Consider the following 25514-nt stretch of genomic DNA (forward strand, 5'->3'; position numbering starts at 1 on the left):
CAGATTTATATCGTCCGTTGCGAATTACCGGTACTGTCTCCGTGATCTTTGGTGATGTAGCTGACATTGTCCAGACTAAATGCATGATTCTTGTTGCTGAAATCCAATTGTAAATCGTTGCAGCTATCGTTGTCGTCAACCGGCACGCTCATCTGAAGCACTTGCGTCTCGTATTCCTTCAAATTGGGTTCTACATAAACGGGATCGTATCGTGGCACCACATACATGCGCTGCATACGTTCCTTGTACGCTTTATACCTACATAACATTTTCACGATGAGAATTCCTCGGTGAGCTTTAAATTCCTCGTCACGGAAGTAAACACTCCGGAAGAATTAATTTTACTGTGATCGCAATGTCGAAGTAATAAGTGTTTGCGGAGATATTCAAAGCGGAAAGCGCAATTAAAGCTAATGGAATGAAACAACTCTCTCATGCGATCGTAATAACAACTAAGATCGTAATAGCAATTGTGTGACGGTCTCCATTTCAGTACTTGTATACGAATACAATATTTTTTTATTAAAACAACATACAAAAATGTCATAAAAATCTACTAGCTTAAGTTTGCAAGCCAACACAAATTTAAATTTTTTGAAACGTTGTCTCCATTATATTTAATTATATTTTTATGCAGGTATATTTTTATCCGTGATGAATTTATCGTGTATGAAAATGTACATGAAAAAAATTGTCGTATTAATAGCAGTAATTTGATTAAAAATAGTCTTGATAATTCAATGAAACAAATATTATACATCATAGCCATTAAAATATTATTTGTTTCATAAATACCGTTATCTATTAAATAAACAAGAATAACAAGATTTTCAATTAGAATACTGCTGACCAATGCTGTTAATATAACATTGGTTTTTTTGTGTAGAAGTTTAATTTAAATTGTTTATTACTTTAATAATCTTTAATAAACCGTAATTATATCGCGTGTTGCATCTTAGCTTCCTCATTAATTATCTTTTTATAAATGTATTTGTCGATTTATTTTAACTGGCGCAATATTAAAAGGTTTTAGCATTAAAATCAGAACACTTACTTGGACCAGGAGACGCATATGTATATGATACCGGCAATGCCGAGGATCAAAATCACGCATGCGATGATGATCAGCGCGTACGGGAATACCTCGCCGCTGAATGCGACCGCTGTTTGTGTTCGTACTGGCTCGGGTGGCATCACGGGTGCATGAATGTCGATGGCATTTGCTCGCACTAACGTAGACACGTCAAAGGTGATATTTGACACAGCTGATTTATCCATGATAGATCTGTCGAATTTCGGTGCTTTTAATATTTGCCCACGATCAAATGTTACGTTAATCAAAAGTTATGATTGACCTTTTGACACTCGTACAAAAAACGTTCTTTTTATTATTAAACGGGATAGTCGTTCAGATTCAATTTAATTTCATATTAATTTAAATTACAATAAAGCTCAAATTTTGTTCAGAAATAAAAAAATTACTAAGAGACTTCTAGCAATTTGAATATGCTGTATTTACAAAGAATTTAAAATCATAATCAAGAAAACAATTAGTTGAAATTGTGTTAAAATAATAGATTTAAAAAGAATTCTATTTAAATATTTAATTTATCAATTATTATAACGTCATTAAAGAAAAAGTTGTTAGCAATTTCTTGTTGCATAACCATTAATTCTGAAATATTTTAAATCAATTTAGTAATATTCCATTTCATTTACGGAAGTAGGTATTTAAAAGCACATTGCAACGTGAGCATTGCAGTAATTACGTAATACTGTTTCTACAAATAAATGTGAGACATCGTGTGGCTTCAGCGTATTTAATACAAAAATAGAGTTAAAGTGATATTACAATAAAACTTAGACTGCAAAACGTAATCTTCTAGTTAACATAAAATCCGAATAAATAATAATGTTTAAATTTGTTAACAAGATTCGATTTGTGGAATTTTTGTATATTATTTTAAATCAATGTCTTACAGAAATTCAATTTAAAATAATTATTCATTTATTAATTTAAACATTGAACAATGTGCTTTTAATATTCAAATAAAAAATCAATCACTTCCAATAATTATATAAAGGGCGCACTTTAAGACTTACCTTTGTACTTTGGTACTGTTTCTGTTCAATATAGCTTCAGTGTCCGGGTCGATCGCGTAGAACCATACGTCGGAGTCCTGCGGGAACGTCTCGATAGTGCCATTCTTCGTGAGGACTTTTCTCACCGCGACTCTGTCAGTTCTGATCAGCAGGCCGCTCTTCTGTTCTATTACGTTCGCTATTTTATCAGTTTCTTTTTGCAATACGTCCGGCGCCGCATCTTGCACCACGAGGATCATCAGGTTTTCTTCCTCGATAAGATTGACGATCACTGGCGCGATAATCGAATTGTAGTTGTCATCCGAGTTAGGATTGTCGCGCACGCTAACGTCAAATTTGAAGGGAAGCTCGGATGCATCCACGTGATCGAACGTCGCCGTTGTCCTGATTATACCGGTGGAGCCGTCGATGGCGAAGTAACTGGAACCTCGCCCTTCCAGGATTTTGTACTCCAGCTTGCCGTACTTGCCATTATCTTTATCGGCAGCCCTCACTTGTATGACGGTGGACGCGAATTGCGCGGTGCGCGGAATCGCCGCAAAGTAACGTCCCCTCGTAAGCTTCTGACTCGCCTCCGGGAAAGTAAACTCGGGCTTGTTATCATTTACATCCAGCACCTGGATCTTTACCTGCAATTTTATTAGAGAAAAATGAGAATTGATAATCTTGCTCCAATAGTTATCTCACATAAATTAGAGTTTTACATAAATTAGATTCTTTACGTATTTCTCTTTTCTTACAGGAGTATAAATTTTAATGTTTTAAAATTAAATTTTGCTAGATTAGACGAGATAAGAAAAGTTGTGGATTTATATCTTTTGTATTTAAAGTTTTTGCATATAAAGTATTGGAATAGAAACTTTTATTACATAAAGATTTGTAATTGAAGCAATAATACTTAAGTTACATCTGAATAGGTAACTAAGCCTTTTTATGTGTTCCATATGTATTAATTTTTTTATCTTTGATATATCTATTCGTACTAATAGCTATATAATATTTTATTTGGATTATAAAGATTCTCGTTTCACACAGAATAAAAACACCGACAAGTTCTGTCGCCTCTTTACCATCGTCGTATTTCTGCCTGAGTTTAAAAGGCCTGAGAGCGATTCCAGTTTGATCTTAATCTGGTAAGATTCTGTCGTCTCATAATCCAGCGCTCCTTTCTTCAGTCTCAGCGCGCAATTTCGCTCTTTCGTGACGTTCGCTTCGAACAGGCCTTCTTCATTGCCGCTATAAATCTCACACCTGAGCGGCGTGGTGTTGTACGCGTGACTGTTGATGATAGTGATTATCTTTATTAGCGTGTTGTCGCCCGCGTCTTCGGGCACTTCGACGTTATACGAGTTCTCCGCGAAACCCAAACCGATCTCCGGCGGAACCGTCGCCACGTGACGTACGTAAACTGTCACAGTGGTCTCGGACGACAATGGCGGATCTCCCATATCGTATGCTAGCACGTCGATCTGAAAAAAAAAAAAGAATTATCTCGTTATAGATGAGCCAGGTCGCGAGCAACGTGCGGCGTCGAGTTATATACGGAGGATCAAATACCTGATATTCGGAGTCGGTCTCCTTGCGCAAGTCATCTCGTACTCGGAGTACGCCGGTGTCGGGATCGATTACGAAATACTTGCTGGCGATGCCGCGGCCGATGATATCGTAACGAACCTACGGATACCAGAAAATCCATCTCCTTGTTTATTCAACGGAGAAGAAATCAAGTACTGGAAAGAAATCAATACACCTACCTGATTTCCCGGAGCGGTTCCATCAGAATCTGCAGCAACAAGATCAATTACTGTCGTTCCTATAGGAACATCGTCGTCCAGTGTAATCGGACGTGGTACCGATGTAAATACCGGTGGAATGTCGTTCACATCCTGCCATGACGCGTTTAAAATGTTATTAATCCGTCGAGTAAGGAGATACAGTTAAATTAAAAGTACTCGAAGTATGATAAATGATAGGGTGATCGTTGATTATGATATTAATGCGATCAACCTGAACCGGTTCCGTTAAATTGATCCCATGGATTAATTCCCATGACTGAGACAGGCAATTAATTCCCGTTTTAACATTTTAACTTTTAACTAGAGATTATGCATTAATGCAGATGAACCAGGTATGTCAGGTACATATTTTATTTAATTGTATTTTATTTAATTATGAAATGTCAAATATTACATAAAATAGTTAAATTAAATTTGTATTTAATTATTTTATTTAATTTTAAGATCTTCTAGATCATTAATTAGAAACGACAATTCATTTTACTAAAATAAAATCTTATTTACATAATTTCTTCTCAAATATGATAAATAAAAATCGATAGTAGTTTAAACTGGCTATATAATATGATATTCTAAAAGGCATTCATGTGTACTATATGATGCGCCAACGATAATAGTAAATCGATGATGGATATTGACAACTACCATAAATAAAGATTCAGACACTCATAAAAAATACCTGAACATTAATAACAACGCGGGTAGTGGAGCCAGGTAGATCGCTGGTATTCTCCTCGGTGCCTATGATAAGTACGTACTGGTTCTGGCTTTCGTAATCGAGACCGCGGATAGTTTTTATTACTCCAGTCTTCGGGTCTATGCTGAAGAGTTCGGTATCCCCTTGCTTGATCATGTACGTAATTTGCTTCTTTGTGTCCGGATCATCGGCCTAGAAGTAATCGCGTTAGCTTCAAAACCTGAATAAGACGACCGTCCCAGGACGCACTATCCTTTCCACCTCGTCAACGGGGATGGGAATCGTCGACGACGCGAGTAACACGAATATCTCTCGAGTCGGAACGAGTGTACGTCTCGATTATCCAATGAACTTTTGAAACTTCTCGAGCGAATCTCGTCGCTCATCCTCGATGAAATTACATCCCTTATTATGATCCATTTCGGAACTAATTTCACACTCGGCATGTTACGCGAACAAGTCAAGACGCTTTATCTTAACGCGAACATTTTGTATTGGAATCCACATTAAACGATCAACATCCGCACGAGAGTCTCAATTTTCATTAAATTAAATCTACAGGAACTGATGCGAATAGACGGATTAATCTCTTTTAATCGCACTTCTCTCGCTTTACATTCGAGAACAAACGCTATTATGAATAGTATTACTGCGGTCTGACAAGCGACTCACCGTGACTTGAATTACATTATGATCTGGCACGTTTTCCTTGACACGTGCCTCGTAACTGCTTTGGTGAAAGACCGGAACCTCGTCCTCGACATCTATGACTTTCACCGTGACTGTCGCAGTTGCCAAACGATAATCGGGAGCTCCATCCCTTGCAGTCACTACGAATTTGTATTCCTACGCAATTCATCCAAATACCGTATTTTATTACATCCAACAAATGCATAATTAGAAAAGAGATCTATCGATCTTAACCGACACAATACAGCTCTTCGAGTGACGTCCTGAGGACATCTCTTGGAGAATTGTGTTGTGTGGAAATTTTATAATTTAATTCTGAAATTCAAGAGAACGTCAGAATAAAATATAAAGTTTTTATGCAATGCACAACCATATTCTCAAAACGATGTTAACGACAATTTTTACAACATGATTAATTAAAAGTTTTTATCACGTTGCATGAAATTATTATATCATTAGGTTTTTCTACACAATGCATTTCTACGAATGAAAATCCTGCAGACTTTAACTCAGATACGCAGTTTGCACATTCTCTTTGTCTCAAGCGCACATAACAGTACAATTGCAATTTAACTGTGACGACATTCTCGTAATCCGAGTATAAGCTAAACTGTTTCGTTGTAAGACATTCTCGAGTTGTATTCGCAGTTTATAACTTTTGCAGAACTGAAGAACATTCCCAGAATCCTGAAAAGTCTAATAAGCTCTTATGCATTATTTGATGCAGCTTTTCACAAATTCATTCAGAATGAAAAATTCATTAACAGTTAAAATTTCTCCAATATATTATCTCCAATAATTCTCTAGCTCGAAATAGTCAAAATATCCCAAAATGATTTTCTCAATAAATTGCAGGATAAAAATACTTATATGAATTTTCTAATTAACGTTGTTAAAAGTTATAAATATAAGTTTATATTATTTTAATGTTTTACATTAAAAACTGAAAGAACAATAGAAATATCACTCACATCGTTCTGCTCGTAATCCAGTACTATCTTCGTCAGGACATCACCAGTCTCGGGATCCACGGTAAACGGAATATCGTCAGGTACGAAATAAGTGATTTCGGCGTTTATACCTTCGTCGGCATCTTCGGCATGCACGCGACCAATTAATTTACGCGCTTCGTTCTCTTTGACAGTAAATTCATAAGGAAGACCTACGAATTCGGGATTCTTGTCGTTGATATCGGTAACCATGATATTGACCGTCGCGGTGCTGTAGAGACCACCGGTATCTTCGGCCTTTATTAACTACATAAATCAACAATATCACAGCATTACACTCCATTTTTAATTTATTCCAATTTAACGAAACATGGGTAATAACGGCTTTCAACAATAAAAGTACATGGAGAGCCAATCAATAAGATTTTATTTTTAATATATAATTCTTTTACGAGAAATTCTTTTCTTTAAGAAATTGAATATAGCAGAAATTATTTGCTATGAATATTTAAAATATAAATTTCTACCTTTCTATTTAAAGTATGTAAACAGATTATATATATGCTCAAAGTTAACAATGTTGTTGTGCTTCGATTTCGCTACTTGTTTACAAATGGAGGAAGAGACTCATCGATGTTTCCTTAGATTAGATAAAAGCTATCGGTAGAAAGTGGTGTAAAGCAAGAAGTGCATTGGCTTGTAGTAGAGGGTATAGGAAGTTCATGCTACGGTGTTTGACGATATCGACTTACCAACTGATACCGGGTCAAGTCCTCCCTATCCAACTTCCTTATAACGGTAATAACGCCTGATTTGTCGCCGATCGCAAACTGGCGCAAGTCATTTCCCGATACTATCGAGTACGACACCGGATCGTTTTCTGGATCAGTGGCCTGTAACGTTTATTGATAACGCTATATTACGATTACAATCATTTAAAGATCCATTGTTTTAAAAAGAAAAAAGACAATTCGGATCGATTTCGTAGAATTCAAAGAAGAGAGATTCGCATTCTGATACAGAATAATTAATTACGAAACATGTTTTTTATATAAGCCAAAAGAAAACTAATATAAATAGAAGAATGAAGCATAGATCGAATGCTTCATCAACGCGATAGAAAGACGAAAGGAAAAAAAACAATGAAGTACATATCGAGCGGATACTGTGCTTCTGTCAGAGCAGAGTTGAAGCTTTAAAATAAAACGCCGACGAGAAGGACATCATATCAAGGATACTCACAGTGATAGTCGCAACTGTGGAATTGATGGAGGCCCCCTCGCTGACTTGCACCTCGTACACCGGTTGCTGGAACACGGGGCTTCTGGTGTTGGGCCCGGGAATGACATTCACCTCGACGATTGTCTGCGAGTACTTGCCACCTTTGTCGGTGGCCTGCACTGTGATGCTGTACTGTTCGCCAGCGTTAAGTTTCCTCACGGACTCGATAACTCCGGTCTTTGGATCTATCTTGAATTTATGCAAGCCGTTGTTTGACACGTGATAAATACTGTACGTTATCTCAGCATTTTCACCCTCGTCGTTGTCCGTGGCTTCCACCTGAGCGAGATCAGAAATTAAATTCTCTTAGAGTCTCGTATCTTCTTAAGCGCGAGAAAGAATTATAGAGCACCGACAAGCAGTAAATTAAATGACATGACAATTAAGATAAGTACTCAAAAGTATTAAATATAAAAAAGTACAAATTACTCGCAATTATTATTATTCTCGACATACAAAGTTGTATATAAAAATAATAAAAAAGCATTAGAAGCCACCTTTGCTATTTGTCTCTTCGTCTCTCCCGCTTGAACGGTGATGGGAGCCATCATCGGAAGCAGAGGCGCATTGTCGTTAACATCGTTCAACGTTACGACAAACGATAGAGGTGACGACGCAGCCACACCCGTTTTCTCCCGGGCGACAACCTGGAACCGAAAGCGGCCGGGACTCGGAGGATCTCGGTCCAAATTCTCCTCGTTCACGACAAGAACACCGGACGAATCGATCGCAAAGAAATTTGTGGTCAGTTCGAAAGTATACGCCGGTTTTGGATCGTCTGGTCCCTGAATACAGAAACGGATTTTTTTTTTTAACAAAAGGAAAAAGAAGCAGGTGCAGACTTCAAATATAGAGGTGACACGAATTTCACCATCACAGATCTTATCCTCTAATAATAGAGACAATTAAACGGTCAATTCGCACCTCGGTCATGCTTTGTTAAACAGAAATCGATGGAATCTACGTGGCTACACTCACCAGATCAGCATCCGACACGGTGAGCACAATGGGATTCCCGCTTTCATCGATGACCTTTGTGCCGATAGGAGCATTCTCATCGACGAAACCTTCGATGTTTGACGCCGTTATAACGGGTGGATTACTGTCGACCGGCTTGACGGTGATTGCTAATTTAGCGGTAGCAGACCGCTTCGTTTCCGACACTTCAACCGCCTTGAGAAAAGAAGAAAATGCCGTTATCATACATGTTTAAAATTTTGAAAAAAAATATTTAAGTTACGCGTATGACAAAGAATTTTGTATTATTTTTTCAAATACTCTTTAGTGTAAAAAAAAGTCGATTAATTATGTTAAAAATTATTGAGGGCAACTGCACTCTAAAAAATATAGGTGTAGCTGTAGATTTAACACAATGGATGTTAAATATAATTCTCACCGTGTTGGCGTTGATACAAACATCAAGAGTGTAGATTTAGCACTATATTGGTGTTTACATCATGTTGTTAAATCCAAACTTATGATGTTGAATCCATTTTGATTTTTATATCTAACACGATGAAAATTACATAAACATCCATATAATGTCGAATCCATATTCATATCTTTTAGAATGTACTTACATTACTTATAGCTTATAGCTCATGAACAACGATTCTTTATAAACTTCCTTATATTCTTTATCATCTATTTATAGTTTTTCGAAATAATTCCAATTTATTTCAAATTATTTAAACATTGTTTTCACATAAAATATAATGTTGATATTTACCTTAATAATAATATCGAACTTCTTGGTTACCGTCGTGTCGACGGCTTTGATTTGCTTCACCGCTCCGGTATTAGGATTGATTTCGAAGAAATCCCGATAATTCGGCGGATTTCCGCTGAGGAAAGAATAGTGAATCGGCGCGTTTATGCTGTCCATGTCGACCGCTTGTATTTTCTCAGGTGAGATATTGAGTATGCCAGATAGTACTCCGCTCGAAACCTGATGAAGAGAAAAAGAGAATCGCTCTTGCAGAACCGGTTGCACCGATTTATTGATTATGTGAATTTGAGCTGTGAGATATTGACGGTCGATTAGACAGACGTATTCGATTACACTTGAATTTTTCAATACTATTTTAAATAAAACGGCAGAGAAACGCCCGTTAAAATAATTCTCCGGTGTTGATACATGCTTGAATTGGAGAATATCGTAGTTTTTTTTATAATCGCAATTTACGTACCGACGCGGAGTATTCTGGATTGATGCAAGCGCCATCCAAAAGCATACAGCCTTGATAAATAAAGGATGGATCTTGATCATCATCGTCTCGTATATTCACCGTCAACGTGGTCGTGGATGTGAATCTCTCGGAGACGTTCCTCGCCCGATCCTGTAACCAAATAATTTGCACGTAAAGTGACGAGGTAAATGCAAATTAACTTTCAGCGTCAAAGATTTCAACTATGAATCAAGGAATTTGTATTTTGTATCTTTCGTATTTCGAAAAATTTTAGCTGGCTGTGCAACATGATCAAAGTATGTTCACAAATTTTCGTTATAACTGCATTTGTAAATTTTTTATTTCATTTCATTATTATATATACAGTAAAAGAATTTCTTTCATTCCTCTTGAATAATTAATGAAAAATAATATTTCCTCACTATTATTTATTTCTCTTTGTGAAATCTTGTATACTTCTGCAATTTATTTATTTTATCATTACTATCGTACTCTGTTTTTTCCATTTCTAGCGATGAAAAATGCATCTAGAAGATGTTAATAAAAATATCTTCATCCATTTCTTAAAGCTCATAAATAAAAACTTGAATGACGCATGAAAATCGACGGTGATAACGCGCCATTAATCTTGCGATTTTGACGCGTCACGATCATATTGACATTTTCAATAGTTGCCACGTGCACGAAAGGAACAAACATCCGTTTTTTATTTCTTATCCACACACATACACACATACATACACACACACACACACACATACACACACACACCACGATCGAGTACCAGTTCTACCGTCGAGTCGCCCCGAGAGAAACTTTGTTTCTTTCTTCTTGTCTTCCGTTCTCTTCGGTGACCCTATTTATGCAATAACGGACCAGGACCACTTAAGTGGCGCTCTAAATAAAGGTAACCCGTTGTAACTTTTATTACGCCAGAAGTATCGTATAAGAAAGCTTCCGAAAGTACCACATAAAATATATACATCTTAGAACGCATATTGCAACATATATGCTACAAATTACGACGCAGTTAACTGAAAAAATGCATACATAACTTTCCGCGGCATGCAGATCTCATAAATCCCATCTTTTAATAAAACCTCGTATTATTCGCTGTTCCTCATTGAAGCACATTAAGAAAATGTGTTTTACAACAAAACTATTTTAAAATTTCATCAAAAGTTTTTGTATTATAAAGAAGCATGGAAAGCGAAATGAGCCGAAAAATATTTCGCTATCATCCCAGGTTAATGTACAAGTTTATATGATACTTCTTTCACATTTTCCACAAATCGATGCGTGACGTAAAGTCGGGCAAAAATTTACATAAAACGTTAAGTGCGAACATTAACTTTGCACATGAATCATCTTGCAGTCTACAGATCTAGAGCATCGACGCGGAACGCTATTCCTCGTGGCGAAGCGCGCGGAGACTCCCTAGAAGGAGCAGCGTTCACGGATCAGAAGTCGGTCATTTGTTCCACATAATATTCAAATGAGCCGCACCTGCTGCAGCACCGGGTGGCTTAATCCAAATCGAGAGGGAGAGAGATCGATCGCGTCCTCGACTCGGGGAGAGATTCGCCGCGATTATGCGAGACCGTGGCCGATTTATCTCATGGCTTGCCATGGAGAACGAGAGAGCCATGAGCGCGGCGCGGGAAATAACTATTACCCTTGACCATGCTGCACGACCGAGGCTATATCCCGTATGCCAATAGTAATAATGGGCGCACGGTGCATCCATTTGCCTTTTTCATTTCGTCTCGCTTACGGGGAACGGCCGCCCGCCGGGGATCGTTTAATGACATTGTATTGCCGGTGCGGCGCGGCGAGACGCAGCATCCAGAATTCAATCGCATTTTTCTTCCAACGTCCGATTGCTTGTACTCTACTCGCTCCGTATGGTCGATCGCGCAATTTCGAACATGCACGAAATTGCAGCTGGCAAGCGACGATGACGGCGGCGGCGACGTTGCAAGGAATACCCGTCTCGGATGCGCTCGTAAGTCGACGTGTAGTCCGCGCTTCGAATTCTATTACAGGTGAAATGAAGCCGCGATCCCGTATAACGTTTCGTATTAAACGCAGGTGCCGCCCTGAATTAGATTTTAACAAAAACTTTGATGGGGTAATCGAAGGAACCTTATTTTCGAGAGCAATAATCCGCGTCCATAAAAGATGATGACCAAACGGTGATCAGCAAACGGAATAGCATTGTAAGCGCGATAACAATAGTATTTATATAATTTCCGCCAATATAACATTGAAAATAAATTCTATTTTAGATTCTATATAGTATTGGAAATTATTAATTTCTCGATATTACACACTCTCTAAATCTTTTGGAATGAAAATTGTGTAAGTCAGTCTTAAAAAAAGAGAGAAAATTTTTTACTCTTGAATGAGAGTGGCAGGGTTTCATTTTAGAATAAGGTTTCACTGTTTTGGAGTGAGATCCACTCCAAAGAAATGGAACCACACTCTTTTTTTTTTGGAGTGAGGCTTCATTCCTTGGAGTGACTCACTCCAAAAAAGTGAAATCTCACTCCTATATAAAATCTGCCATTCTTTTGTTCAAGAGTGGAAATATTTTCCTTCTTTTTTCAAGATTGGCACAATTTTCAGTCTTTTGGAGTGAGATTTCACTCCAAAAGATTTAGAGAGTAGAGTTATTACAAATTTTAAAATTCGATCATGTATCGGTATAATTTGATATTATCTGATTTTTCTATTTAATTTTTTTGAAAGGTAGCATCATGAGCCATTTTAACATAAAATCACAATGCAGCGCAGCATGGCAATAGCAACAGTGTAATAACTTAATAGAATCGATTCCAAGAAGGAGTCGCTTAAAGTGACGGTTAACTGATCGCTTACAAGAAGCTATGACCAGAGGCGGCTCTAAAACTAACGAGGTTTCAGGATGGAAAGTGGCTATTGTGCCCTGGCGTGAGACCCTTACGCGTGTAAGGCCCTCGCAATGAACCTCGCAGAAAAAAATCACTTGTTTCAATTTAGCCTAAGGAGAGCATTTATCGCGATCCACTGAGGTCTTTGCACTAGTAAGGTTGAAGTGTTCGCTTAGTTCGCCCTACGGCAAAGTTGCCTTTAGCGTATACTGAATAAAATCCTGATTAAGGTACAATTCAATTATTATAACACCCTATTGATGACGAAAACGTAATCCAGCTTTCAATCACGGGACTGAAGACGATCCGTTTGTATTTTCGACGATCCACTCACCGTTGACAAATCACCATTGCCGTCACTCGGATCGATGCGAATCAACGCGACAGCCAGGAACGCTTTTATCGGATTGAGAAGCTCCATTGTCAGCCTTAGACGACGAGTCACGTTCTGTCGACGGCGCGTCTTGATTCCGATTTCATACACTTTCCTCCTCTCATCCTCATTCAGGGACGCGTCGATGTGAAATCGACCAAAACGTCCGGTAGAAAGGTCTTTTCGACAATGCAAGAAGGACAGTCCACCTCTCAGGAATCTCGAGAATTAGTACATAATAAAGCGCAGTGATCGTAAGGTGTGTCCCTTGCTATCGTCCCACATGCAACCGGCAATTCCCGCGTCGATCGTCGTGCTGGGTCTGAATCCTTAGCCCGCGAGCCGTTAACTGCGCTCGTTACGTTACAACATTCCTCATGGGGCTGTATAAATCACGGTGTCTTTTAATCGGTCGAACGACATATCTCCTCTCAACTCACTTGTGTACCTTTAAACCGTCCGAGTGTTATACATATTAGATGGTCGTCGAGAATAACCGAGAGTTTAACGATTAAATATTTTTCACATTTTCTTGCTTGTCGCTTCTGTTCGTGAAATTAAGCTCTGAAAATTTTATCGGGGAATATAAATTTTACGCAAACAAGACGTGATATATTTAAAAGTGCCGAGAATTCTTTTCCATAAATTTCGCGCGGCGGTGTCTCGGTTATAATACCTTTACATTATTGATAAGCATGATGTCGACATTTTCGCGACTACGTTGTTATTCTCCGTTATTTCGGAGCGTCTTTCATTATTGAGAGCTCTATAAACAGTTCGAATATCGAGTAGCCATGAGTCGGTTTAAAACCTCGTCAACTTGCAATGAAACGAGGAGAGCAAATCCAATATTTCGTGTCGAGCTATCGACGCGATCAGGTTATCTCTCGCCTCTATACTTCAATACGGTAATGCGGTTGGCGAGGCTTTACGTAACGCCAGATTATTTACATCGGTATCGGAAACCAACGGCGTGGAATATTGCGTCACGGGATCTTCGTGTACATCGACAAATTCGTCGTCGTCTATTCACTCCATCTGGCCTATGTTCGCGCGCGGAATCGATCATGCGTGCGGATCTACCTGCGAAATCGATGCCCCCTGGGCTTTCCGGATATCCCAGCTATACTCAGTTGCTTTTTTTATCGGTAAAACCACCGCGGATTGCGTGAGATTAACGTGCAAAATTTTGCAAAGTAAGAAAACTACAGTGACAGAGAATGAGATGCAACCGATATAGTCGTGGACGTAATGCAGAAAAAACGTATAAGTCATGAGAGGCTGTTGTGGATGCGGTTACGTACACGTTTTTCTCTGTCTTACCTTATATCTACGACTATGACAGTTACACTGCAAATTCAAGTACGTAATAAGTGATGTCATACGGAAAGAACGGTTTTGCCAAAATATTTAAGCTAGATACAGATCTGAAAATAATTTTGTTGTAACTGTATGTAGAATTCTCAGGCTGATTCCTTGAATATCAAAACTTTTTGCAGCATTGCTTAGCTTGCTTAAATTTTCTACATAATTATTTTGATAGTCCAACAAAATTATTTTCAGATCTGCATCTACCTAAATTTTTAGATACTCCAGCAAAATCGGTCTTTCCCAAAAGTCACTTATTATACACTTGGGTTGGAGTGTACGTCTCGTTTTCTGCCATTAGCTGAAATCGGGAAATATATTTTTCTACCTTGGTGTTCCGTTGCAATCGAGTCACGTCACATCGATATTCATCCGATATTGTCACCGCCGAAGGCGGAAGCGACCGATCTGTAATCAACGTTTCGCGACACGTGTTCTCCGCTGCAAAGGAATAAAGGATTACGTATATACATGAGGCGTTCCGGAAGTCGCCCGCTTCCTCTTGTAGCTCTCGCGCAAACAGCCGTTCATCACGGTTTGGCATACGTAACAAATGATTTTCCTTTTTCGCGCTGTTATTTATTCCGTTAATCATTAATTTTCTCAACATGTATATTTTCCTAACGATCCCGCGTTCTTCACGTACAATTAATTATCTTCTATTGAAAGATTATCTTTTATTAGAATGATTTCTAAAAACTTAATTGTTATCTCCTCAGGATCAAGATCCTGATAAAGTATAAATTCCGACAAAGTGAACGCGATGAAATTAAAATATCGACTTTTCTTTATCCTCGTGCTGGACTTGAGGACTTCTCCATCTACGTCAATGGCAACGCACTCGCTATACCTCGGCGGAAGCGCCTCCTCGCAACCGCATTTTAATACCGTTCATTTGACAAACGCCCGTCTTTCTGCCCAAGGCTCATCATTAATCTCCCGACGTAGACTCGACGAGCGGACCGTTATCATGCGTACGAGTATTCGCCAGGTATTATTCTACCTCAACGTTTTATTCTTTCGATGCAACGTTTTATTCATAGAGCGCTATTAAAGAAATTTCCCATTGCAATGGCGTAATAACCGTCGGTAATGCTATTGCTTCGGCTGTGTTAATTAAGCGTATTCTCTTCATCTCGCGTTCTATTTGATTTTAATTACGATTACATGAATCAAACGCTCCGTAAAGGAGGGAGAACTTCCTTCGCGCAAAACGACGTGACGTAGCATCCTTGGCGCTTTGGAAATTTTATAAGAAACGTGTCGATTCTCACTCGTACTTTTCTTAGGAGACGATATTCGTGATTTATCACAAAGTACTCGACAATGGTCGGGGCGCGCTTCGTGCGATCGGACGGTTCTATCGGACTTTCGCGCTGACACAAGTGACGGCAAGACGATAGAAATCCATGCACACGCACTGCGAAACCGATACACCATTGACGTTCCGCTATCTCCATACGTCATACGTCCGATCGGCCAGTGCGATCGTGCTATTTTCCGTATCGCGATCACTCGCGACGGAAGGATTCGCCGTGGCGTGTTACACGCGGGATTGGCCACGTCGGCACTACGGCGCTCGAGGAAATCGAAAATTCCGTGCTTGCGTTACACGTCGCGTAGCCGAACGGTGACTAATGCCGGCGAGTCCGCGGCTCTCCTACCTCATGTACCTAGACTCGCGTGCAGCATGCATCGCTGCATATAAGTCCCGTCCATATCTACTGCCCACCTTGCGTTTTCCTGGCGATTGCCCACCTTGGCGGCGCGTAATTTTCTTTGTTCACCGGACCCACGGCCGGTAGCGACCACGTTTATGCAAAACTGTGCCAGGCACGTAGATAAGATTATAGGTAATTAGAGACAGTTGGGGAAGACATTAACACATCGATTAGCGCGAAGAAAAATTGCGACTCGACGCTTGTTAAGCTTCAAACCTTTATTTCTTCTTGACTTGTTATGTAAGAGTGTGTTGTTTTTCTTTACGGATCTAATGTTTCATGTTTAATTTAGATTATTATATAATTGATTAATACTGAATAATATTTTTATAATTATCATAATTTTTATGACTTAATTAGTTGTGCTACAAGCAGCAATAATTAACGCACGTTTAGTTTAAATATTTTTTAAAAATATTACTAAATTGAATATTTAAAATATTATCGTAACCGTTAGAGCAAAAATTTAGTGTTAAAAATATTAATTATGCAGTGAACCGATGTAATGGATTTTTCACAAAAAAGGTCTCGATTATGTAGTACTTTTGAAGAAGAGTACAACTATCTTGGCGCCAGCATGATCCTAATCAAAATATACAATGGCTAAGAACCATAACTCCTGTGGCCGCTCCATGTGTTAATATAAATAACGAAACGAATGGTTGCCCCATGCAAATGAAAACATACGGGAAAATGCCACGTCGCGGTCGATGTAAAACTCATGTTTTTTTTTTTTATCTGACAGCGGACTTTACCGTCGTACGTCAGAAGTGACTTATCGACATTGCCTCGCTTCATAGAATCATTCGCACGTGAATAGGCGCTCGTGTGGAGAACAATTCTTAATGCAAACGCGGAGCACGACCACCGAGCGTGGCAATAATCGCGACGCGACGAGTAGTATCATTCGTAAGAAATAAGCAGACGGCGTTCATTGTACAGTTACAAAGTATTGTTCCATACGCACGTACAGGTCACGGTGGATTTGACATTTTATAACCACTTCCTGATTATATTATCATACCCCCGGAGTGCGTGTGTATGCGTGCCGCATGTAGGTAGCATGTTACGTTACATTGCACGATACTCATTGCGCTTGCACTACGACGATTCGTCATGGCGATCGAACAATCTCGTACCGCGATTGCGTAGGTGTCTAGTGAATACGCGATATTCGCTAATGAGCATCTTACTTTCACTCACGCGAGACGAGATTACGTGCGGTCCATTAGCGGTTGCGTTAACGGTTATAAGTACGCTAGATCATACCGCTCGAAGTGACTCTTGCATCGCCTACTTGGAATTTTCTCTTCACTCTAGATTAGATCTAGTAGTCGGCAAATTACAATCGTGAGCCGCCAATCCTATTTTTGTACGGCTTCCATAATTACTATTATTAAATTTAAATTATATAATTACAATTATTATTATTTTATACTACATACTGCATACTATTCTCTTGGCTCACAAAATTTAAAATATGTTCAAAAAATTACTCGAAAATTAAAAATTGAAACTGTATATAGGCTACGAGTAAACGCTGGATGTCGAGTGCTAAATTAAATTTTAATATTTAAAACGTAGTTAAGAATGTATAATAGACATACGTTTCAATCTTCATTAGGTTATCCTCAGTGTAACACAATATAGTTAAAATAAAATTCGCAACGCAAAGTCGATTAACAAAAGAATTTAAATTATACAATGATATACCAAATTCCAAACCACTTTTCTATTTGTTTCAGATAGCTTCCATTCCATTACAATCCTCAAAAATTTTAAATACTTGTTATGTGGCTGTTAAAATAAAAAATTTGCCCCCTGTCCTAGATTTATACTTTAATTACAATTTGCTACGTAATCAATATACTTTCTTCGTCTCTAAAATGGAATAAATTTCGCCATTCATTTATTTATTGATGATCTCTCAGCTAATGAGAGAGATGCAATAATAGATTTTAAAAAATTACTGGATTTATAGGGGACATTATAATCGTTAATCTGATACATCTAATGAATGATATATCTAAATTCAATGCTGACCATCTGTGAACAAGTTATGTACATGGTGAAACTATCGTATTTTATATGACCGACTTCTTCAATTTATTGCTGAGCAATACTTTGCAATACTTAATTAATTGACTATGCACCTCAATTCATTTTCTAGGATGGTTTGCATCATTATTGTATCATTATGCTTCATAAGTTGTGAGAATGTTATTATTAGCAATGAATTTTATGTACTGAAAATGACCCATAACGAAAGTTAAAACGTTTATATGTTTTGTTATGAATAAATAAATAAATTTATTCACATATAATGTTGTGTGTTGGCTCTTATAGATACTTTCTAAAACAGATTTTAGGATAAATCTTACTCTTAAAGATTGAAAATTGAACCACGCTTTTTCAAGGCTAGTTTAAATTTTTAGAACCTAAATTTATTGTCTAATGAATGAGTATATGAGTGCTTAAAAGGGAGCCAAATCAGATTGCAGTACCTCTATGAGGATAATGTTGTAATCTGATTCTCGCCAGCGGAAAGTTCGGATTACAATGCGTACATGGCCGATAAGTGTTGCGATATCGATCGTTTTGTTACCTATTGCGGACGCGAGAAGCGCAATTTGCGAGTTCTAATCCGGCAGCAATGGCCCGCGTGTATCTATAAGCCGAACAATGTTGGGTTCGGCAGGGCGATATGCAAATAGCTACAAGCAACGGCACGGCAATCGGCCTCTAATCTGGCGGGGCGAATGGTTAATGCCTTACGGTACCGCAAACGATACCACACGCGTGTATCAAACGGAAAGATTGTGTTATTTCGCATCAGTATTACCGTTATATGCGATCCTTTCTCTATTTCGCTGATCTATTCGGTGAATTTGCCCTAACCGCGAGATTGTGCGAAAACTTCGCATCGGAAATATCGCAACTTCTCCCGTATCGTACTCCATACTTTGTGCAAACTACCTCGATTCTGATTGGCTTGTGAATCACCAGAATTATCATTAAACGGTCATCATGTGAGATATACTGAAAGTATCACTTTTTCTACATTCATTTCTTATCTGTGGATTCCTCGATTAATTTAGATGCTGTTGTCCGCTTACAAATATTTTATTAAATAAAAAATAAGATACTGTTATTCATTTTAAGGTACTGTTATTTATTTTTGTCTTTTAATTTATGAGAATAAATATTTATAACTTAGTGACTTTTATCTCGACATTTCTACCAGGAAAAGCTTAATTTTAAGTCAGTAATAATTTTGTAGAGATGGAAAAAGAAGTGACAAAACCTAAAACAACTCATAAAACTTCATAAGCCGCACATTTTCCTTGTTTATCTGCAATATTCACGCAGCTTTTTGTATACATTTGATATACCTCTATACAGCATGCTTCTAAATACGCGATTGATAGAAGTAATTAATTATTTAGACATGGATTATCTAAGCCGAGCGCGTAACTGTAATTAACGACTAGTCTGTCGTGCGCTGTTTGCGCACTTGTGCGAAACCGCAGAATCGATTAGTACCATTAAAATCATTAGACATGAAAAAGATCGAACACGTATCTACCTGGTCAGCGTGGTGCCAGTGCCATCGGGTTGTAATACCGTTTAGCGAATGCACGCCTGTAGGCCTGTACGTATATCAGTTTCTAATCTGCGACAGAGCACGCGGGACATGTTTCGTACGAGGATCGTGTGCACGTAACGAAGCGTGTATGTTGCACGCGCGTTCGTCGCGTCACGCATATAATTATGCACGCGCGCGCGAATGCTTGAAGTCCTCTTTAGAATTATTGCGATACGTTCGCGTGTGAATTACCGCTGAAGTATCCCTCAGTGGGATAATACAAATGGAGGAATTCAGGAATATTGCTGTAATGTATGTCGCTTCCCATATGTAGTATTCATCGACCTTATTTCTCGTAAATGAGCAATCAGGATAGCTGAAATTGTACTGCGTATATATATAGAAGCGTGATGATGACACGAAAAGAATGGTTTTGCTGAAATATCTAAAAATTTAGTTACATACAGACCTGAAAATAATTTTGTTGGACCATCAAAATAATTACGTAGGAATCTCAAGCATGAAGAGCAATGTTGCAAAAAGTTTTAGCAACCAATTTGAGCGTCCTACATAATTCTCTTTAATCGATCCCAGACAAAATGAGTCAATTCAAAATCTTGTACTGAGAAAAAAAATTCTAATTAAACCACAACAAAAAGACCCAACAAGATGAGACTAAACAGAATTTCTAGTTGATCAGAAATTCTGTTTGATTTCTTCAAAATACCATTCTTATTGAGCCTTTTTGTTGGTTCAATCAGGTCACTTTTTCAATGTATAAATAAACACACGAATGTTTTTAATATTGAAGATTATAAAGGAGTAAATTTTTTTAATATTAAAGATTAAAAAGAAATATAAATAAAAATGCGACATAAAAACATTTTATATTTTTCTGGGAAAGGAATCATGGTTTAATTAAATAATATATCGCTAAATTGTTGCTAATTTGATACTTTCTTGGATGACACCTTGTACTTTAAGACAAACTCAACCCGGAAAGGGTAAAAAAGGAATTCGTGTGAAGAAGTATCGTGCAGAAAGGTGCGTTCCAATTGCATTTCGAGTTGAGAGAGCTCTCGAGATCCAGACTAACAACACTCAAAGGAAGTTGCGTAAAGGAGAAGCGCGATATGCTAATGCAAATATGGTTTTTCAACCGTCGCGCGGGTAGTCAGCGTTGTGACTCATCGGTCAGCCTCTTGTTCTGTCCTCATCCCTCGACCCACGCGACCTGACCATTGACCATCCCACGTCTCGTCGATTCGCTTCGTACTCATCCGTGGCGTATTAAATTAAGGAAACACTCGCATTTATAAACCGATTAACTTACACTAGCATCAGACGCGCATATTCAATTGCATATTCGATCGCAAATGCAGGAAGACGATTGATGCAAAATCGATCCTCGCGAACTAAAGACTTCAACTACGACGCTAAAAATGCTCCAGATCGTCGTTGCAGAATGCTTATTATATGTGCGTTCTAGCTATGAACGTTAGTAACGACCGAATAAAAGCAACACAACCTCGAGAATCGCTCGCAACAGGTGTATGAACGTTATGTAACGTAAATACCACGTAGATGACAATATATATGTATACATCGAAGTTCTTGAACAATATGTCAAAGAACTCTGTCTTATCTACAGATCAATTTGCAGTAGAAAGATTTCTCTTCTAGACAGAATTATTAAATTGTAATATCGTATAACAGGTTCGTAAGATTCTTTCTTCGTAAAATTAATTCTTACAAAAAATTAGTAAATTTAATTTACTAATTTAATTAAATAAATTACAATAATAATTTTGTTATCAAAGTAGATTGTTATTCGCGTAAAATTATCATTTCGTCCATTGCGCCAATCTTTGTCAAATCAAATCTGATCTATCTTAAAAGACGACGCAACAATTTACTAGGCATGTAAATCGTTAAATGATTACCGTTACTTCCTCGTTATTTGTACAAGAATTTTCTGCTGCTGTCATACAGGTTTTCAGCTTGATGTCGCGTAGCGCAATCGTACGTATCGTTGGCCGAGCTCATTATGCTCGATTATCATACTCTACGACAGGTATTGCAACGGTATATATACACAGGAAGAACGGTTTTGCTAAAGTAAGTTTTCTAAAAATTTAGCTACAAACCTGAAAATAATTTTGTTGAACTATTAAAATAATTATGTAGAACATTTTTTTAAACGTTAATGATAAAGCTGGGAAACATTTAACAACCAGTTTCATAGGAGAGTCCTATATATTAATTATTCTAATAATATCCAAATAAAATTATTTTCAGATCTGTATTCAGCTAATTTTTGAATACTTAAGCAAAACCATTCTTTCCATGTACAACAACATGGCCAACAAGTATTAAAAAATTGCAAAATACGTAAATAATTAGATTGATAGACTAGAATATTTTTTATAGATAAAACAAAGTTTTCTTTGTTCTCAAAAGAAAGTATTTATTTAATAAAGATAAATTATAATTAATTTTAATAAATTATAACATTATTTTTTTATGTAAAGCCTTTTGTTCCGAGACAATCTTTCAATTTTCTACTGTTTTATTTTACGTCAGATGACATTCTCATTTAGGAATCAGCTGATCGTATTTCTCTTGCAAACCCTTAATTAACCGTTGCGTTAATTAAATCTTGATAGATCTACATTTTTATCTCAGCTCTTACGTCAGTATCATTGATCTCGAACTCATTCACAATTCCGACAGCTGCGATCAATTAACGTGATTACTTGATTAGCACAAGATCGAAACTCACCGATGCCAAGATGGTGACGAGATAACGCTGAGTCCTTTCATAGTCGAGTGTTCGATTGACTGTGACCTGTCCCTGGTGCGGCAGGTTGATGCTGAAATAGCCGTATCCGTCGACGGTGGTGATCCTGTTGCGTCCAACACCCTCGTTGCTACCAATTCTACTGCCGTCGCCAGGTGCAATCGAGTACTCGACGATACCATTGACACCGGCGTCGGCATCCTTTGCGTCGACGTTCTTGAAGATCGTCGAACCAACCGGAGTGAGCTGCGAACGAAACAACGTACAATTAGCAGTATGTAGATTATTTTTCATATAATATATATATGTATATATTATACATATATATGTGTATATATATTTGATGTAATACCGTGGTGGCACCAGTTATCGACGGGTTACCCCAGGGTTATCCGGTTATTCACACGAGATGTCAGAATTAATGAAAATTAAGAGATGTGCTTAAGTTTCGTGATAAAATAATATAAAAAGGTATTTAAGCACATCTCTTAATTTTCACTAATTCTGACATCTCGTGTCAATAACCGGATACCCGTCGATAACTGGTGCCACCACGGTATAGGTATATTTTCAATATAAAGCTGCCTCTACGCAATTCGCAAATTGCAAAACGTAATTCACAAACACAGACGCAGAAAATAACACCGCATGGAAGATACACGCAAATACAAACCAACCGCACGCATTGAATTGAACAGCGACAGCGTTGACATTTTAAAGCGGTTATATTTTAATTTAAGTTAGATTAAAGAAACTTATATGTCTGATATTTTCCGTATTATGAAAATTTATTTAAGAAGGAAAAGCCTTTGTTAATATAAAATTCATTTCTGCTATTTTTTTTACTCTGTCATTGGTCAACTCAGTCGCCGCAGCATAGAAGTTAACGTCACCGTTCAGTTCAGTTTATATAGGTCGTTATTCGCAAAATCTTTTTTTCATTTTGCGTCTGCGTTTACGAACTACGTTTTGCGATTTACGAATTAGAGGCAGCATAATAATTCATCTTTCGCTAAGGAGGAAATGCACCAAGGCAAAGTGGAAATCACGACTTTCCTTCCGCACCTCCAGCTGCGCTGAGAAATCGCAGGACGATATATATTCCTTGGAATCGAACGGGATTAAATTTATGCGGCACGTTTTACGCGGTTTTAGAGGGATGCTAGTTAATTGAAGGCCGACGGGGTCAGACACGAGTCCGGTCGTCGAGGATTAATAATTCGACCGGGAATACACCGAGTTGGAACAGGCTAAGCAGGTTGTTCGCGCGGGATGCGCGAACAACCTGCGTGCGCGAGAGGATCTACCGAGTACGAGGGCGAGACCTCGTTGGGGATTACGCGAAAATAATTCAAAGGCTTTTTGCACCGACGAAAGCAGCGTGCGTTTCCGCTTAATCCGTGGAGATAAGTCGGCGACTACTGTGCGGCGCGACCGGAACGTATATTCTCGTTCACCGCGATCAGCTCCTCCTCGTTGCTTCACGTCAATATTCGCTGCACCTCAACTTATCTAACGGGATCAGGAACCTCCTTCAAAATACTGCGCTCGATCAGCGTGTCTGTTTTGAAGTAGAGTTCCGTTATAAGGTAGAATAACAGAACTCTATTTTAAAGACTACTACACTGAAAAAAAAGATTGGCTACTGCAGCAAATTAGATGGTAAAATATGGCATAACATTTTTAATTGGCTGCAGCAGCCAATTTTTGGTTGCGTTAGCCTATCTGCAATGTCAGTATAAGATTCCGATAGGCTAACGCAACCAAAAATTGACTGCTGCAACCAATTACGATATCCACGCGAATGTGATTTCTGCATGCATTATCTCAGGTTTAAGAATAATCGTAAGTGTGATACTCTTTTGCAATCTTGACGACTCAGAATATAAATGATTCGAGCCTGTACCTTTATCTTATGATTATGCTATGCACATTGTTTAGTTTCTTATAACTGTAATGTCATGCAAATATTGTTGTTTAATATTAATTTTGTATGAATTATTCTATTGTTATGTTATTGCTACGATATGATTGCTAATGCTTTGTGTAGTGTGCAAAATTATTACGTTTCGTCATTTCTGTTATCTCAAAACTTACCTGTAATAATCTAGCTACTGGCTGGCTTGTAACAGTAACCTTGCTGATGCCATGCCATTTGCTTTATATATGTGTATGCATGCATTGCAATAAAGAATTGAATTGAATTGAATTAAAAATGTTATGCCATATTTTACCATCTAATTTGCTGCAGCAGTTAATCTTTTTTTCAGTGTACTTATAGAAACCGGCTATGTAAAATGGATACGAATCCCGTACTTCATAATAAGCGTAACAATAAAATCGGCTTTCTCTTACAATACAGGTTTTAAAAAAAATGACTCGACATCTTTAACTTCAACTGTAGTAAATGTAACGTAAGAATGATGGCAGCGAATGGTATATATTCATACGATACTTGAGAAATAGTGAAGAGAGTTAATTAACATGTCTTCAGGATTAAGAATAAGCCGACTAAATGATGTTCCCACGGAAACAATTCAAGCAGAATAATCCTGGTCGTTAGCGATGGCGAGGAAGTCATCGCCCCTCATTTACTTAACAACGCAGTTAATTTCCAGCTTTTTAATGGCGCTAAATGAGCGGAGGTAAGAAAGTGAAGGTGGACCATTTCCGGTGTTCGCAATCATTTTGTTATCCCGAGAGCAGTTATCACCGCTTGTTCTCGCGACAGTACCGGTTGCTCTGCGGATTAATTAACTCAAGCGCGAACCGACGATCTTGATTTCGATCTCTTAGAGAAACTCCCGCGATTCTGCAATTATGCACGGCAGGTAGAGCAAAGGTTGCGCTCCCAGCGAGCATCTATTTCGCCAGTTTCCACGGTAAGAATTTAACTAATACAAAAGCTCCGTTAATTAGATAATAATCCAGAGCCAGTTAGGATTATCTTTGCAGAATCGTCTCAATGCAGCCTGAATCCTAACGATTTACATTTTGATGATCTATATTTTATTTAACTGAATAAAAGAAGATCGAAATGGGGAATTA

At 38.1% G+C, this 25514-nt stretch overlaps 1 protein-coding gene across 3 annotated transcripts in view; it reads right to left on the reverse strand.

The window, feature by feature from the left end:
• Cad99C (cadherin 99C) overlaps positions 1–25514 on the reverse strand; it is a 132713-nt gene that overhangs the window by 2378 nt on the left and 104821 nt on the right. The window contains exons 6-21 of one of the 3 annotated variants that reach the window (XM_018453492.1): positions 22449–22712; positions 9707–9856; positions 9247–9465; positions 8496–8690; positions 8015–8302; positions 7479–7796; positions 6989–7129; positions 6258–6542; positions 5269–5442; positions 4579–4788; positions 3858–3989; positions 3661–3777; positions 3174–3572; positions 2104–2732; positions 1055–1285; positions 29–258 (exon numbers count right to left, since the gene is read on the reverse strand). In XM_018453492.1, coding sequence (XP_018308994.1) covers positions 29–258; positions 1055–1285; positions 2104–2732; positions 3174–3572; positions 3661–3777; positions 3858–3989; positions 4579–4788; positions 5269–5442; positions 6258–6542; positions 6989–7129; positions 7479–7796; positions 8015–8302; positions 8496–8690; positions 9247–9465; positions 9707–9856; positions 22449–22712 — 3982 coding nt within the window. Of the gene's footprint in view, positions 1–6; positions 259–1054; positions 1286–2103; positions 2733–3173; positions 3573–3660; positions 3778–3857; positions 3990–4578; positions 4789–5268; positions 5443–6257; positions 6543–6988; positions 7130–7478; positions 7797–8014; positions 8303–8495; positions 8691–9246; positions 9466–9706; positions 9857–12952; positions 13040–22448; positions 22713–25514 lie in introns of those variants that run through there. The other 2 variants (XM_018453495.1, XM_018453494.1) reach the window with 2 other exon arrangements.

This window comes from Mycetomoellerius zeteki, unplaced genomic scaffold, assembly GCF_001594055.1.
Source record: "Mycetomoellerius zeteki isolate Tzet28-1 unplaced genomic scaffold, Tzet1.0 scaffold389, whole genome shotgun sequence".
NCBI classification, from domain to species: domain Eukaryota; kingdom Metazoa; phylum Arthropoda; class Insecta; order Hymenoptera; family Formicidae; genus Mycetomoellerius; species Mycetomoellerius zeteki.